We start from the raw sequence: 14,000 nt of genomic DNA, 5'->3' as shown, positions 1-14,000 counted from the left end.
CACCCAGTGCTGCACTTACACGTACTCGCAGCCCTCTCAAACAAGCAGCCCTGCAAACACCTTGATCAGAGGATGGAGATAGCAGTGACCCACCTCAGCATTTTTCTTCCCAGCTCTGGCACTGGCTCACGCAACACACCTGGTATGAAACCGCCTTAGTGCTTCCATTTCCCTTCAGCTCTTAGCAGCAGAGTCCCACCTTCCTCCCACACAGAAGGAGGGAAGGCAGCTCTCACACGGCACTTCACAGCTCAACAATCACGTGTGGTACGATTGAAATAAATTATTTATGCTGGCAACAGTTTTATTTGAAGTTTATGGCTAAGGTTATTTTATAATACTAAAGCAAGCAATGGACAGTCTCCCGCACTTCAAGAAAGATGTTGAGGTGTTGGAGCGAGTCCAGAGGAGGGCGACCAAGCTGGGGAAGGGTCTGGAGGGTCTGACCTACGAGGAACGGCTGAGGGAGCTGGGGGTGTTCAGCTTGGAGAAGAGGAGGCTCAGAGGTGACCTTAGTGCAGTCTACAACTACCTGAAGGGAGGTTGTAGCGGAGTGGGAGTCGGCCTCTTCTCCCAGGCAACTAGTGATAGGACAAGAGGACACAGCCTCAAGCTTCGCCAGGGGAGGGTCAGGTTGGCCATTAGGAAGCATTTCTTCTCAGCAAGGGTCATTAGCCATTGGAAGGGGATGCCCAGGGAGGTGGTGGAGTCACCATCTCTGGAGGGGTTTAAGAAAAGCCTGGACATGGCACTTAGTGCCCTGGTCTAGTTGCCATGGTGGTGTCAGGGCAATGGTTGGACTCGATGATCCCAGAGGGCTCTTCCAACCTGATTGATTCTGTGATTCTGTGACAGGATAAATCCTCTATCACCAATACAAGCAAACATTTTTCTCAGATATAAAGAAACACGTGCTTCTGTGTAGCGAGATTAACTTTGCTTTAAGATTTGTGTGCATCACTGAACTACTTTGCTTTGAAGTTAAATTGTAAAAGATTCCATAAAGTGAAAAATAATCAAGCCAATGTGTTTCTCATGACAGCAGAGTTTTCCACTGGGTATTTATGGTTGACCCAGAAAGCGGTAAGAAAATAAAGCAGCATACAGATAGGTTTTAAGAGGAGAAAAACCAAACAACATTTAATATAAAAGAGGCGAGTAAAAAAAAAAAAAGTAATATAAAAGGGGAGGGAAGTAGAGGATGGATATGACATGGAGGTGGCAGTTCGAGACTAACAGGTCAATCTTCAGTAGTGGCATTTTGTGTGATTTATATGGTGACAAAAATCAGTGTTGGGCTGTTAGAGAGGAATTAACTGCTGCAGCTGGAGAAGACGGAGCTGTATGGGTACAGACAACTGCGTGTGTGGTGTAACTGAAACGGCTGCCAAGAGCATCAGCAGTAAAACCGAGGAGCAGCGTGGCTGCCCAGGGTCAGAGGAGTCACAGAATCACAGAATCAACCAGGTTGGAAGAGCCCTCTGGGATCATTGAGTCCAACCATTGCCCTGACACCACCATGGCAACTAGACCAGGGCACTAAGTGCCATGTCCAGGCTTTTCTTAAACCCCTCCAGAGATGGTGACTCCACCACCTCCCTGGGCAGCCCCTTCCAATGGCTAATGACCCTTGCTGAGAAGAAATGCTTCCTAATGTCCAACCTGAACCTCTCCTGGCCAAGCTTGAGGCTGTGTCCTCTTGTCCTATCGCTGGCTGCCTGGGAGAAGAGGCCAACTCCCACCCCGCTACAACCTCCCTTCAGGTAGTTGTAGACTGCACTAAGGTCACCTCTGAGCCTCCTCTTCTCCAGGCTAAACACCCCCAGCTCCCTCAGCCGTTCCTCATAGGTCAGACCCTCCAGACCCTTCACCAGCTTGGTCGCCCTCCTCTGGACTCGCTCCAACACTCGACCAACAGTCGCAGCGCTTTAAAAGGGCACGCGGCATCGATCAAGCCATCAGCAAACCCTGCCGGGCACACAGCGAACCAGGCAAGACATACACGGCTGCTGTACCTGCTCCAGCTCAACTAGCCACACACGCCTCTTGATGGAACACCACAGCACGTTATGAGCTAGTCCAATATACACAGAGATACACACCTAGATGTGTACAGCCTCCACCTGCCTCTGGGCTTGCTGCCCTGGGCTCTAGTGCCTCAAGTACAGCTGCTCAGCTATTTGTACTACAGAGCAATGTATTAAAAAAAAAGCCAGATGACTTTCCTTAGTAGATTTTTGGAACAGATTATTACTAAGTGAGCAATATAAAATCTCAAAGCTGTGTGAGAAGTTGCGGCATTATCCACATCTCACTGTTGGCCTAAATACAGAGATCCAAGCAGTTCAGGAGAACTGTACACTCAAGGAAAGAGATTACAACTGCAGAAAAATCTGACTTCTCTTAACAGCTTTGCTAAAAATATTCGCTAACCCAGTTACCCCAATTCCGACAGCGGCCTCCTGCACACCCTTTGCTAAGTGAGAGAATAATTTAGCGGTCAGAACCATACTCGTGTATCAGAGACTCAACTTCCTTGTAGGTTCCCAACCTGACTTTAAAAGTCAACATTCACCTCCCAAAATAAGAGGTCTTCTTTACCTCACAGGGCACCCCGAGGACAATTAAATAGAAAAGACTGAGTCATAGCAACAATAGTAAAATCAGGAATATTTTGCTCAGGAGTACAGCAAAAATTACTGCAAGCCTTTGGGCCATTTGACATATAAGAAAATGTGGTTTTCAGTATCACATCCTCCTCACACAACAGAAACGTTTTACAACAGCTTCAAAACAGCCACAGTTTGCCAAGAATCCTGCTGCTCCCTGACCCAGAAGAGAGACTCTTACACCAACCAAGAGCATCTCCTATCCATCGTTATAACAAGGTAGCAGAGCAACATTTCTTTTAGCAGAGAGCGAAGCACTGAAAAAATGAATCACTTTTAGCAAAGACATCTAAGAGGACGACTATTAAATATTTAAGTTCTTATCCCTGAATACTCATTTCTCATGGGGAAAAAATCCAACCTTCTCGGTTTCAATTAGACTCTATCTCATAATTTGAAAACATGCATTTTCTGAAGCTGTCATGGGACCAATTATTGATATTATAATGGGAATCTGATAACAATCACATGCATTTCCAGGACATCCCATAAAAAGTCAAGAACCAAAGAGGCCATAAATGTATAGAAATGGCTTGGCTCTCCCCAGTAGATGAATAAAACCAGGAATCCATCAGAAATACCATGCCTGTGACTCCACACCTTTAAGATTCTGAAGGATCCCATTCTGGATATTTTGAGGTTGAGGTTTATTTGCTGTTGTGTTGGGTTTGGTTTGGGTTTTTTTAAGTATGCAATATTTTCCCACCCCAATATCCACTAAAAGTGTGTAAAGGTTATCTTCCCAGTTCACAAAGCCATCACACAGACCAGCACCATTACCCAATGCACCCCTTCCAGTGGAGCTGGAAAAACAACCAGTGGCAACACCACAGTCAAGTCAAAAGTGTCAAGCAGTTACCGAGCAGCTCTACATCACTGTTCCTCTTCTACACCCGCAGCGTCAGCTGAAGCACAGATCACCCCATACTGCACCCCCAGGCTGTTGTCTCAAATGACTTGAATCCAGCGTCCCTTCGTTTTTGTGCCCGCTGCCAAAGCAGAGCTCTGCAGCCTCACCCTGCAGCATCCAAGAAAGATGTTGAGGTGTTGGAGCGAGTGCAGAGGAGGGCGACCAAGCTGGGGAAGGGTCTGGAGGGTCTGACCTACGAGGAACGGCTGAGGGAGCTGGGGGTGTTTAGCCTGGAGAAGAGGAGGCTCAGAGGTGACCTTAGTGCAGTCTACAACTACCTGAAGGGAGGTTGTAGCGCAGTGGGAGTCGGCCTCTTCTCCCAGGCAACCAGCGATAGGACAAGAGGACACAGCCTCAAGCTTGGCCAGGGGAGGTTCAGGTTGGACATTAGGAAGCATTTCTTCTCAGCAAGGGTCATTAGGCATTGGAAGGGGCTGCCCAGGGAGGTGGTGGAGTCACCATCTCTGGAGGGGTTTAAGAAAAGCCTGGGCAAGGCACTTAGTGCCATGGTCTAGTTGCCATGGTGGTGTCAGGGCAACGGTTGGACACGATGATCCCAGAGGGCTCTTCCAACCTGAGTGATTCTGTGATCCTGTGATTCTGTGATCCTGGTTCTCAACAACAGGGAGAACTCAGAGCAGACCCTGAACCAAGGCTCATTCCCACACAGATACATGTTTTTTCACTCATCTGAGTAACTTAGTAAGTATCTTTTCAGATTGAGTCTTACCTTGGTGTGACCTCTGAGTTTTAAAAGGCTGCAGCAACACAAAAGCAAACAAAACAGGGAAAGTAAAGGGTCTGTGTTTGGTTTTGTTGGGCTACATTAAGACAAAACATGTCACCCAACAAAAACAGACACAAAACATCCTGTGCACAGGACTGCTGTCTGCGTTAAGAAAAAAAGAAAAATTAAGAAAAAAAAGCCAGAATTTCACAAGAAATGCATCAGCAACCAGACCGTCCCAAGCCATGGAACCTAATAGGTGGAAACTGGATTATGCGTGTCCCTTCTCCAAGCAGAGAACAGATCACCCCGTTCATCTGTTCCTCCTCTGCCACTGCCCCCTTTTTGAACACCGTCCACAACTCCCCTTTTCCCTACACACAGGGTATTACTGACAAACACCACGGCTCAATTCATGCACACTGAGCTATTCAAACAAAGGAACAGACAAATACTGATGACATGAGATATTTAACTCTCATTTAACACTGTCGTCAGCGGAAGGGAAAGCCCACCTTTAAGAAAACACAGTTGTGAAGTCTGCAGGTGTTGCAGCTCTGCGACTTGCTCTTATATGCTGGTTACAGACCTGGAAATGTATGTTAGTGATTTCAGAACCAGTAAATCTGGAAGAAAACGAATCCTAAGGGGAGTCATTTTAATGGTAACGGGAAGGTAATACCAAGGGTGTCAGCAGTCTAGTTAAAAACTGTCAAGAAAAACTAAACCAAATCATCTCTCCTCCTAAGTATTTGTTTTTACAGAAGCATCCCCCCCAACCCAATCCTTAAAAATCTACTACAGAGAAAAGCACATTAATATTAAAGACTTATAAGTGGTATCTCATCCTTCATTTTATCTTTTGTAACAGGTTTTATTCTTCTGGCACAGTTTGAAACACTGAAGCGGTATGTGGAGATGTAAGTACACATCGCTCCCCAGCAGCTGCCTCACTGCACGTTAAGCGTTCGTTCGGGGCAGGAAGCTTCAGGAGGAATCATCTCCAATGATGCAGAAAAAACAAAAGTACTCCCAAACTTCCCCAAATACCGATAAATCTGACTGTACCAGACCAAGCAGCCATTTGCAAAAACGAATCCAAACACCAGTGACTAACTACAGCATCTCAGGGGAAGGAAACAAAGACTGCAACAAGCCGGGACGAGGCACGCGAGTACAGATGCTGAATGGTCCAAACCTTCTGGTCTAAACCGAAGGCATCACAGAATCACAGAATCAATCAGGTTGGAAGAGACCTCTGGGATCATCGAGTCCAACCATTGCCCTGACACCACCATGGCAACTAGACCAGGGCACTAAGTGCCATGTCCAGTCTTCTCTTAAACCCCTCCAGAGATGGTGACTCCACCACCTCCCTGGGCAGCCCCTTCCAATGGCTAATGACCCTTGCTGAGAAGAAATGCTTCCTAATGTCCAACCTGAACCTCCCCTGGCGAAGCTTGAGGCTGTGTCCTCTTGTCCTATCGCTAGTTGCCTGGGAGAAGAGGCCGACTCCCACTGCGCTACAACCTCCCTTCAGGTAGTTGTAGACTGCAATAAGGTCACCTCTGAGCCTCCTCTTCTCCAGGCTAAACACCCCCAGCTCCCTCAGCCGTTCCTCGGAGGTCAGACCCTCCAGACCCTTCGCCAGCTTGGTCGCCCTCCTCTGGACTCGCTCCAACAACCAGCATCTTTCTTGAAGTGTGGGGCCCAGAACTGGACATCCTGCGAGGGCTTCCAGGAGAAAAAAGACAACATTGAGACTGTTTTCCAGTTGTTTCACAATCTATCTTGTTGAAATAGATCATCTATATTTTAAGTTTCAAAGCTTTAAGTAGAAATACATGGTTTTGACAGGGTAGATAAGCAGGATGAAGGTATTTCTAGAGAAAGATATCCAAATGGGACCAGAAAAAGATAAAAAAAAAAAAGCCTTCAATGCCCTGAGGAAACACAAAAGGGAAATTGCTCTGGTGTAAAAATAATAAGCTTTGTAGTTTGAGTGAATCACCTTTCTAGCACCATCACCAATAAATAGAAGCTATTTTCACACGTTATTTCTCGCCACATTTTTTAGAAATCAGAAAAGCACATACAAGTACATCTTCACCCAAGAAGGACCCATTGATCCGTGTTGAATAATTTTCCCCCAGTTCAGCACTTACAGACAAGCTTGAAAGAATATCCCTTCCAGAAGAGAAACAGCAGAGGATTCAGAAAAGAAATAAACAGAACCCCCCAAAACCACACTGTCCCCACACAAGTGACTATCTATGCTTAAAAACAGCGAAAACGTGCCAAGTGTTTAACCAGCTGAGGATTTTGCTTCAAACCTTAACTGGGAGGGAAGTATCTCTGTCTCAGGAGCATCTTAGAAAACTGGTTTGGTGCCAGCAGAGTCCTGGGAGACGAATCAGCTGCTGCTCATCCCGATACCTGGGGTGCAGCCCGGGGGAACCCCCAGAGCATCACTACCCACGGGGCTCGGGCAGACACCCGGGCGCTGCTCATACACTCACCACCCTCTAAACAACAGAATCACAGAATCAACCATGTTGGAAGAGCTCTCTGGGATCACCGAGTCCAACCATTGCCCTGACACCACCATGGCAACTAGACCAGGGCACTAAGTGCCATGGCCAGGCTTTTCTTAAACCCCTCCAGAGATGGTGACTCCACCACCTCCCTGGGCAGCCCCTTCCAATGGCTAATGACCCTTGCTGAGAAGAAATGCTTCCTAATGTCCAACCTGAACCTCCCCTGGCCAAGCTTGAGGCTGTGTCCTCTTGTCCTATCGCTAGTTGCCTGGGAGAAGAGGCCGACTCCCACTTCACTACAACCTCCCTTCAGGTAGTTGTAGACTGCAAGAAGGTCACCTCTGAGCCTCCTCTTCTCCAGGCTAAACACCCCCAGCTCCCTCAGCTGTTCTTCGTAGGTCAGACCCTCCAGGCCCTTCACCAGCTTGGTCGCCCTCCTCTGCACTCGCTCCAACACCTCAACATCTTTCTTGAAGTGCGGGGCCCACAACTGGACACAGGATTCAAGGTGCGGCCTCACCAGTGCCGAGTACAGAGGGACGATCACTTCCCTACACCGGCTGGCTACACTATTCCTACTAGAGGCCAGGATGCCATTGGCCTTCTTGGCCACCTGGGCACACTGCTGGCTCACGTGTAGCCAGCTGTCGATCAGCACCCCCAAACAACACCACGCTCTGCCCCTGGGCGACGTTTCAAAGCTCTGCATGGCCCAAATCACCACGCAAACCTGCAGCGTTTCCTTAGGAAAGCTTGCTCCCCATCCCGTACCCACACAGGCTGGGTTGCCTGGGACAGAGGTAAAGGCTGGTGGTGAAGGAGAAGGTCCAGGGTTTGCAGAAGCTCGGAGACTTTTTTTTGCAAGCCCTTCTCAAGACAGATTTTTTCTACTGACTTACATTACGGGAGAGTAAGTAACACTGTACAACACATTCGCTTTGCTGCTTTATGGAAGTGTCGCTGTGTCAAGAAATAAATGTCTTTCTTGATAATTAGATCCAGAACAGTTTCATTCTTTAGCCAACACATTGTAAAAACAGACCCAAAAAACTACTCTGCTGGTCACCTCATCCGTCCCGTGATTTAACCTTCTACACAAGCTTCTGAAAGTAAGTGTGAGGCACAGCAGTATGCCTTAGGAAGACAACTGCTTCTTTAGAAATCAAGCACACGAGCAGCTCCCTGCATGGCTACCACAGCAGCTCTTCAGGAATGAAATAGTTTCTTCTGCAAGGCACAGAAAAGTCACCAGGACCCACTGGAATCATCCTGTATTTGTTCTTTCCCAAGTGCTCAGCAACGTGCTATGCTCTACAGGCTTCCGCTTCTTCCCGAAGTACCTACTGGCTTAAGCTATTGAGAGAAATCACCCCAAAAAAAAAACAAGTGCCAGATCTGTCAGTCTTGTGCTGCTGCTGCTGCTCTGGAAATAGTGTGACCTGAAAGCAACATAGCCCAAAGCCACAGGGGAATGAGCAGAGCACATCATGGTTCATCTCATCCACAAAACAGGAAAATGCAGCAGGTTAAAGAGGTTCACAGCTCATGCCAGGGTACAGGAAAATCTTGGGGTGTAGCAGGATTAGCAACACTTTTGAAAGAAACAGCTCCCACAAAGGTATTTGTCAGCTCTTGGTGGCTTCAGATACCATCGATTCCACGTTAATGTCATGCTTGGCTGTGCCAGCTACTTGTATCTCACCCCAGTCCTTCACAAAAGCTTTCCTACAAAACTTGCTGAGTCTTCACTGGAACAGAAGAGCTGAGCAGAGCTGGAAAACACACCAAAGCTGCTGGGAGACAAAGCAAGCATTAGCTTCCCAGATAAAGCCTTCTGCTAGGAAAATGGCACGCTACGTATCCACTGACATATTTTACACTAAGGCAGGAGCCCCATCTCACTTGACATCCTACATCGAACCAGTAGGAGCTTTTTAGAAAAGGCATTTATAGATATGTTGTGAACAAACCAGATCTGCTGTGCGTTTTGAGGGAGAGAGGGATGCTTGGCTTTTGTTAGAAGCACAACATACTACCACATCCCATGAAAAAAGCCATGCAATGAAGCACAGGGCAGATTTTTAATTTATTTTTTTTAACTAGTCATTTATCTTCTGTCCCTGGAGGTTTTTTTAGGTCTGTCTTAACCACAGAGTGACAACCACTTAACAGCCTATAGAGATATCTCTACAGGAGGGAACTAAGGACATGTCTTCTTTTCATTAGTACAAACTCTGCTGACTTCACTGACATACACAAAATAAAAGGTAAAACGTATCCAAATATTCTAGGGATGGAAATAAGCGTGAACCTCTCCACAAGACATTCCAAACAGTACTCATAGCAGGAAGTATTAAAAAAAAAAACCACTACCCTGCTCAGATGCCACCCCACCCGTTGCAAAGGAATCAGCCACCAATTTTTGGGTTTTTTTCCTTCATGGAATACGGCACTGCAGAACAGCAATGACCATCGCACAGCAGCAGAGTGATGGTGGGTTTGTTTGGTTTTAGGCACAATAGTTACGTGGAATGTTTTGTGGATGAAACAACAGAATTTTCCCCTGTGTAAGTAAAGCACAACCCTGCAGGGACCCTCCCGTTCACCCCATTGGTTTCCCCAGGGGCAGCTCTCTGTGGGAGCTGGCAGGGTTCGGGTGAAGCCCCCCGGGGCAGGCAGGGCAGGGCAGGGGCCGAGGAAGGCTCCGCGCCGCCCGCCTGACACCGAGCGCGCAGCAGAGAACCGCAGCGCTCAGCAGCTCCTGCTAAGCTGGGCTTTACACGTGCCCTCACGCTGCAGCTCAAAAAGCAGCTGACAACCAGAATGAAGAGTCTTTTATCCCCTTTCTGGTAATATCAACACGAGGTTTCCGAGCTGGCTAGAAAGATTTGGTTTAGATGTTCTTTCTAAACATATTTGCCTGAAAAATCAGTTTCAGCGCAGCCTTGCACTTAAAGGGAAGCCATCACTCTAGTCCTAACAGAGAAAGGAAATGAAAACGCTCCTCCACAAACCTAAACGAGAAAAGTATCCTCATGGGGAGCATCCCACCGGGTGCCGAGCCTCTGCGCACCCTTCCTTTGCAGATGCTCAGGAATAAAAGCACTTGGAGGAACGGGGGAAGCGTGAAGAAACCCCACACCAGAAGGCTGCCTCAGCTGCTTACTACAGCAAACGGCTCCACGCTCTCCGACAAGACCATAAGAAGCAAAAAAAATACATTTTTAGGTATGTCAGCCAACACAATCAATCTGAGAGTCACCTTGAGGCTGCAGAGGAGCAGAAACATAAAATGAAGCTGCAGTCTGTTGAGACTCTGGGGTAGGAAACCACAAAAGAAAGCGATGGATTTACCACTGTCGCCTTCTCCTGCCATGGTTAAAGATGAGGCACTTCTAAAAGGCTTTTATACCTAAAACTTTAAAGTAGAAACAAAATACAGTGGGTTTTCTCTGCTTTAACCAAAGGAAAATTTAAGGTAAGACATTTTAGTCTTCCATACTTCGCTGCGTTGCATGTGCAAAGTGCATGAAGACAAAACTCAAGCCTCAGCTGTTAAACTTCCTTCATTGCTGTTTGTTTTCGAGAAATCTCGAGTCATGATCTTTAATTTTTGATGAAAAATCAAGCATTTTCCCCATAATTGTTTGTTGAGAAGGAGAAGTAAATTTATTCAGACTTACTAGTCAGAAAAAATAGACATTTCCCTTAAAACATTTATATTTTAGTTTTTCCTACGTGAAGGCAGAATTCTGCTGGCCATTTTTTGGTGGCTTTGTTTGGTTGTGGTTTTTTAATTTTAACAGAACTCCTTTCTTTCCAATATTTTACGGAACAAAAATAAAAGCTGCATTGCAGTGTTTTTCAAACGCTATAGTAAAACATATAAAAAAAAAAATGTTTGGTTCTGGTTTATTTTTGCTTTATGTAAAATTTCTAAGAGCTTTTGGAGACTAAAAGCCTGTTTTTCTAGACGGAAGTCTGCTCTGGTAGTGCCTTCCCCCAGAATGAGGATTCCTTCCCCCCGCCAGGCATTTTGTGTCTAAGCACTCACTCTAACCCAGCAGATGATAACGACTGCTTTCCACTAACACACTGCAGTGGCTCCCGCCGTAGATCCAAGTCTCCCCAGAGCTCAGCGAGCTCAGTGCTGCGAATAAAGAAGAATATGGAAAGATTTTCATGTTCATTTACACTTATAAAGCTACAAATACCCTCATGGAACTCCAGCCGGATGGTTTCTCTTTGAAAAAAAATAAGCAGTATTTGAGCACATATTTTACTAGTTAAAGGACTAAAACGTGCACCTAAAAAAGAGCTGTGTTTTGTCCTGGGAAGGGAAAGGCAGGGCATACTCTGAGCTTCTGACTAGATTTTCACGATTACAAATAATCCCCTCAATGATCCTGCCAAATTGAGTATATATATATAAATAAACATTTATATATCTTTATATAAATAAACAAACACATGCACTTTTCTTGTTTCTATTTTTTTAAACTTCCACGGTAGGAAATTGACAGTTGTTGTTTTTCCTTTTTACCTTTACTAAAGGAATTCTCTCCCGTCTGCAAGACACAAATACCTTTTTCAAAGCACCACACTTACCCTTTTCCCACACAACAGATACTTTGTACACAAAGATGCGTTACACACTTGCATATTCACTTAGGTGGGAAAAAAAGGATTCTAAATTCTGCTTCTCTTAAAAAGACAACATTGTTAAGGGATTTACAGGAGATGTATTATAATCTACTTTTAATAGGTCTGATGGTTTATTTATTTAAGGGGGGAGGGGAATTTGCTGACATTTGTTTCTTACACATCCAAATGACTGCGCTAGTTGGGCTTTCATTCCAAATACCGGCTGGCCAAAGCCAGCCGTCCCTTGCTGGCTAAGATTGATAACCAATTTGATTATTCTATTGTTAACAGACTGTTATGGGTGTTGCGACTTCAAATAAAATTAATTTAATTATAGAGAAAGGATTTAATAAAAACAAATGAAGAAAAGCAAGTTAGCCATTCATGGCCAGGATTGACTAATTTTTTTTCCTCGTTTTTTTGTAACTGTTTTGCAACTGTCATGAAAACAGTTTCCAATAAACTTGAGGTTTTAATAAGAATCCTGACAAATCACACAAGCAATTACTCATTCCTTGTATTACCAATTAGCTTTAGGATCTCTTTATCATAGTACAGCATGGATCGTGTCATTGGCGCACCCACAGTAGACCAACATATAAAACAAAGCACCACGGGCTGGTTAGAGAGCAAACCAAAAATGTAACTCAGGTCCAGGCGCCCTACGTGCACCCACCCCACCCAGCACCAGCAGCCGCCTGAACGCAACCCCAGCCGAGCCACCCGCTCGGGAAAGCTCCAGCTCCGGGAGCGAAAACCAACGACCATGTCCCACGCCATGTCCCACGCTCAGCAAAACCCACGGAGGGCCCAGACACGCGTGTGCTTTGTGCATCTTCCAGCCTTTGCCACCGTGAGCAGCCCGCACCTTACAGAGCGCGGGGAAAACGCACAGTCTGGATGCGTTGCTGCTGCAAGCGTGTGGTGACTTGATGTTTAAACACATTTTTTTAAATGAGAAGAAAAAAAACTTCACCTCGCGTGGGTCATTTTAACTAACGGCGCTGATTGCAGTCCCTCGGTTGTTCTGCAGGGACCCGCCGGCACCCACCGGCCGCCACCCGGGACGGGCACAGCCCATCACCCCGCCTCTGGGCGCTCAGGCACCGTGCGCCCCGGCGAGCAGCCCCCGCATTTCGGAGCCGGCTCGGCTTTGTCTCTCCTCGCAGAGCTCCGCGCCCGCGGGGGATGCTGCGGGCGATGCTGCGCGGGGGCGGGGGATGCTGCGCGGCGCCGGCGATCCCACCGCAGCCCCCCGCGCACCGGGAAAAAACTTTCTCCCCGCGCTGCCGCAGGGGCGCGGCGGAGGGGCGGACGGCCGCCCCCGCGGAGCGCCGGCGAGCATGCCCAGTCACCGGCATGACATCAGCGCCGGCAGCGGCGGCCGCCCCCGCGCCCCCACCCCTCCGCGGGCCCGGCCGGCGACCCCCGGGGGGAGCCCAGACCCCTCGCCCGCGGTGGTGGTGGCGGGGGGGGAGGTCCCAGCCCCGCCGGAGGGGAGCGGGCCCCGCGGGGAGCGCCGCCGCCCCTCCCTCGCTCCGCTGCAGCGGGAACAATGGGCGCGGGGCCCGACGGCGGCGGGAGGTGGGGGGGGGGATGCGGGCGACGGGACCGCGGGGAAGGATGCTCGCCCCGGGGGATGCTCGCCCCGGGGAGGAGGATGCTCGCCCCGTCACGGCACCGCGCAGGCGGGAGAGGGATGCGGCAGACTCACCCCGATGACCACCGTCTCCTCGCCCTTGAATTTGGGGATGAATTTGTCCCCGCGGAGGATCTCCGCCTCGTTGAGGGGCCGGAACCGGCACATCACCTTGATGCTACACTCGGCGGGATCCGCCATCGCGGCGGGGCGGGCGGGCGGGCGGCGGCCGCAGGGAGCGAGCGCTCCGCCGGGGCAGGTGCCGCAGACGCCGAGCGGGCGGGGCGAGGCGAGGCGAGGCGCGGAGCCGCTCCGCTCCCCGCCGGCACCGCCGCGCAGCCCGGCTCGCCCCCCGCCCAGGCGCGGCTGCGCGGGGAGGGAGGGCGGGAGGGAGGGGAGGGCTGGCGGCGCGGAGCACGCGCCCCCTCCGCGCCCCCGGGCTCCGCAGCGCGCGCGGCCTGCCGGGAGGCGTAGTCCGCGCGGCGGGGGGCGGTGGCAGCGGCCCCCGGGACTCCCCTCAGGGCGCCCGCCACGGCCGTGAGGGAGGGACGGGTTCCCGCCGCCCGCCCTCCCCTCAGCGCAGCCCTTCCTCCTTAGTAATTTATAGTGATTAACGGTAAATTTATAGAAATTTACTATAAATTTATTAAATCACTCTGCGTATGCTCGCCCTCGGGGGTGCATCACACAGAAATGCACCGCGGGGAGCAGGTGCTGCGTTCCCCCCCCGCTCCATTTTTAAGGGCAGCTGCTCTCAGGGAAAATAATACAGGAACAAGGAGAGGACTTTGCCTCCGACACAAGCCTGATCTGGAACCAGGTTAAAGGATATTTATGCCCAGGACATCACACCAGTGCTTCCCTTCGTTACCTT

At 48.9% G+C, this 14,000-nt stretch overlaps 1 protein-coding gene across 1 annotated transcript in view; it reads right to left on the bottom strand.

Annotated features, from left to right (window-relative positions):
• Window positions 1–13,327, bottom strand: part of KIF5C (kinesin family member 5C) — an 83,145-nt gene extending 69,818 nt beyond the window's left edge. Inside the window, exon 1 of the mRNA XM_068407696.1 lies at window positions 13,202–13,327. Within this exon, the coding sequence (XP_068263797.1) occupies window positions 13,202–13,327 (126 nt within the window). The remainder of the gene's footprint in view (window positions 1–13,201) is intronic.
• Window positions 13,328–14,000: the final 673 nt, after the last annotated feature.

The sequence above is a fragment of the Nyctibius grandis genome, chromosome 9 (assembly GCF_013368605.1).
Source record: "Nyctibius grandis isolate bNycGra1 chromosome 9, bNycGra1.pri, whole genome shotgun sequence".
Taxonomy (NCBI): Eukaryota; Metazoa; Chordata; class Aves; order Nyctibiiformes; family Nyctibiidae; genus Nyctibius; species Nyctibius grandis.
The sequence above is the reverse complement of the archived record's forward strand: the minus strand, read 5'-3'. Positions and strand labels throughout refer to the sequence as shown.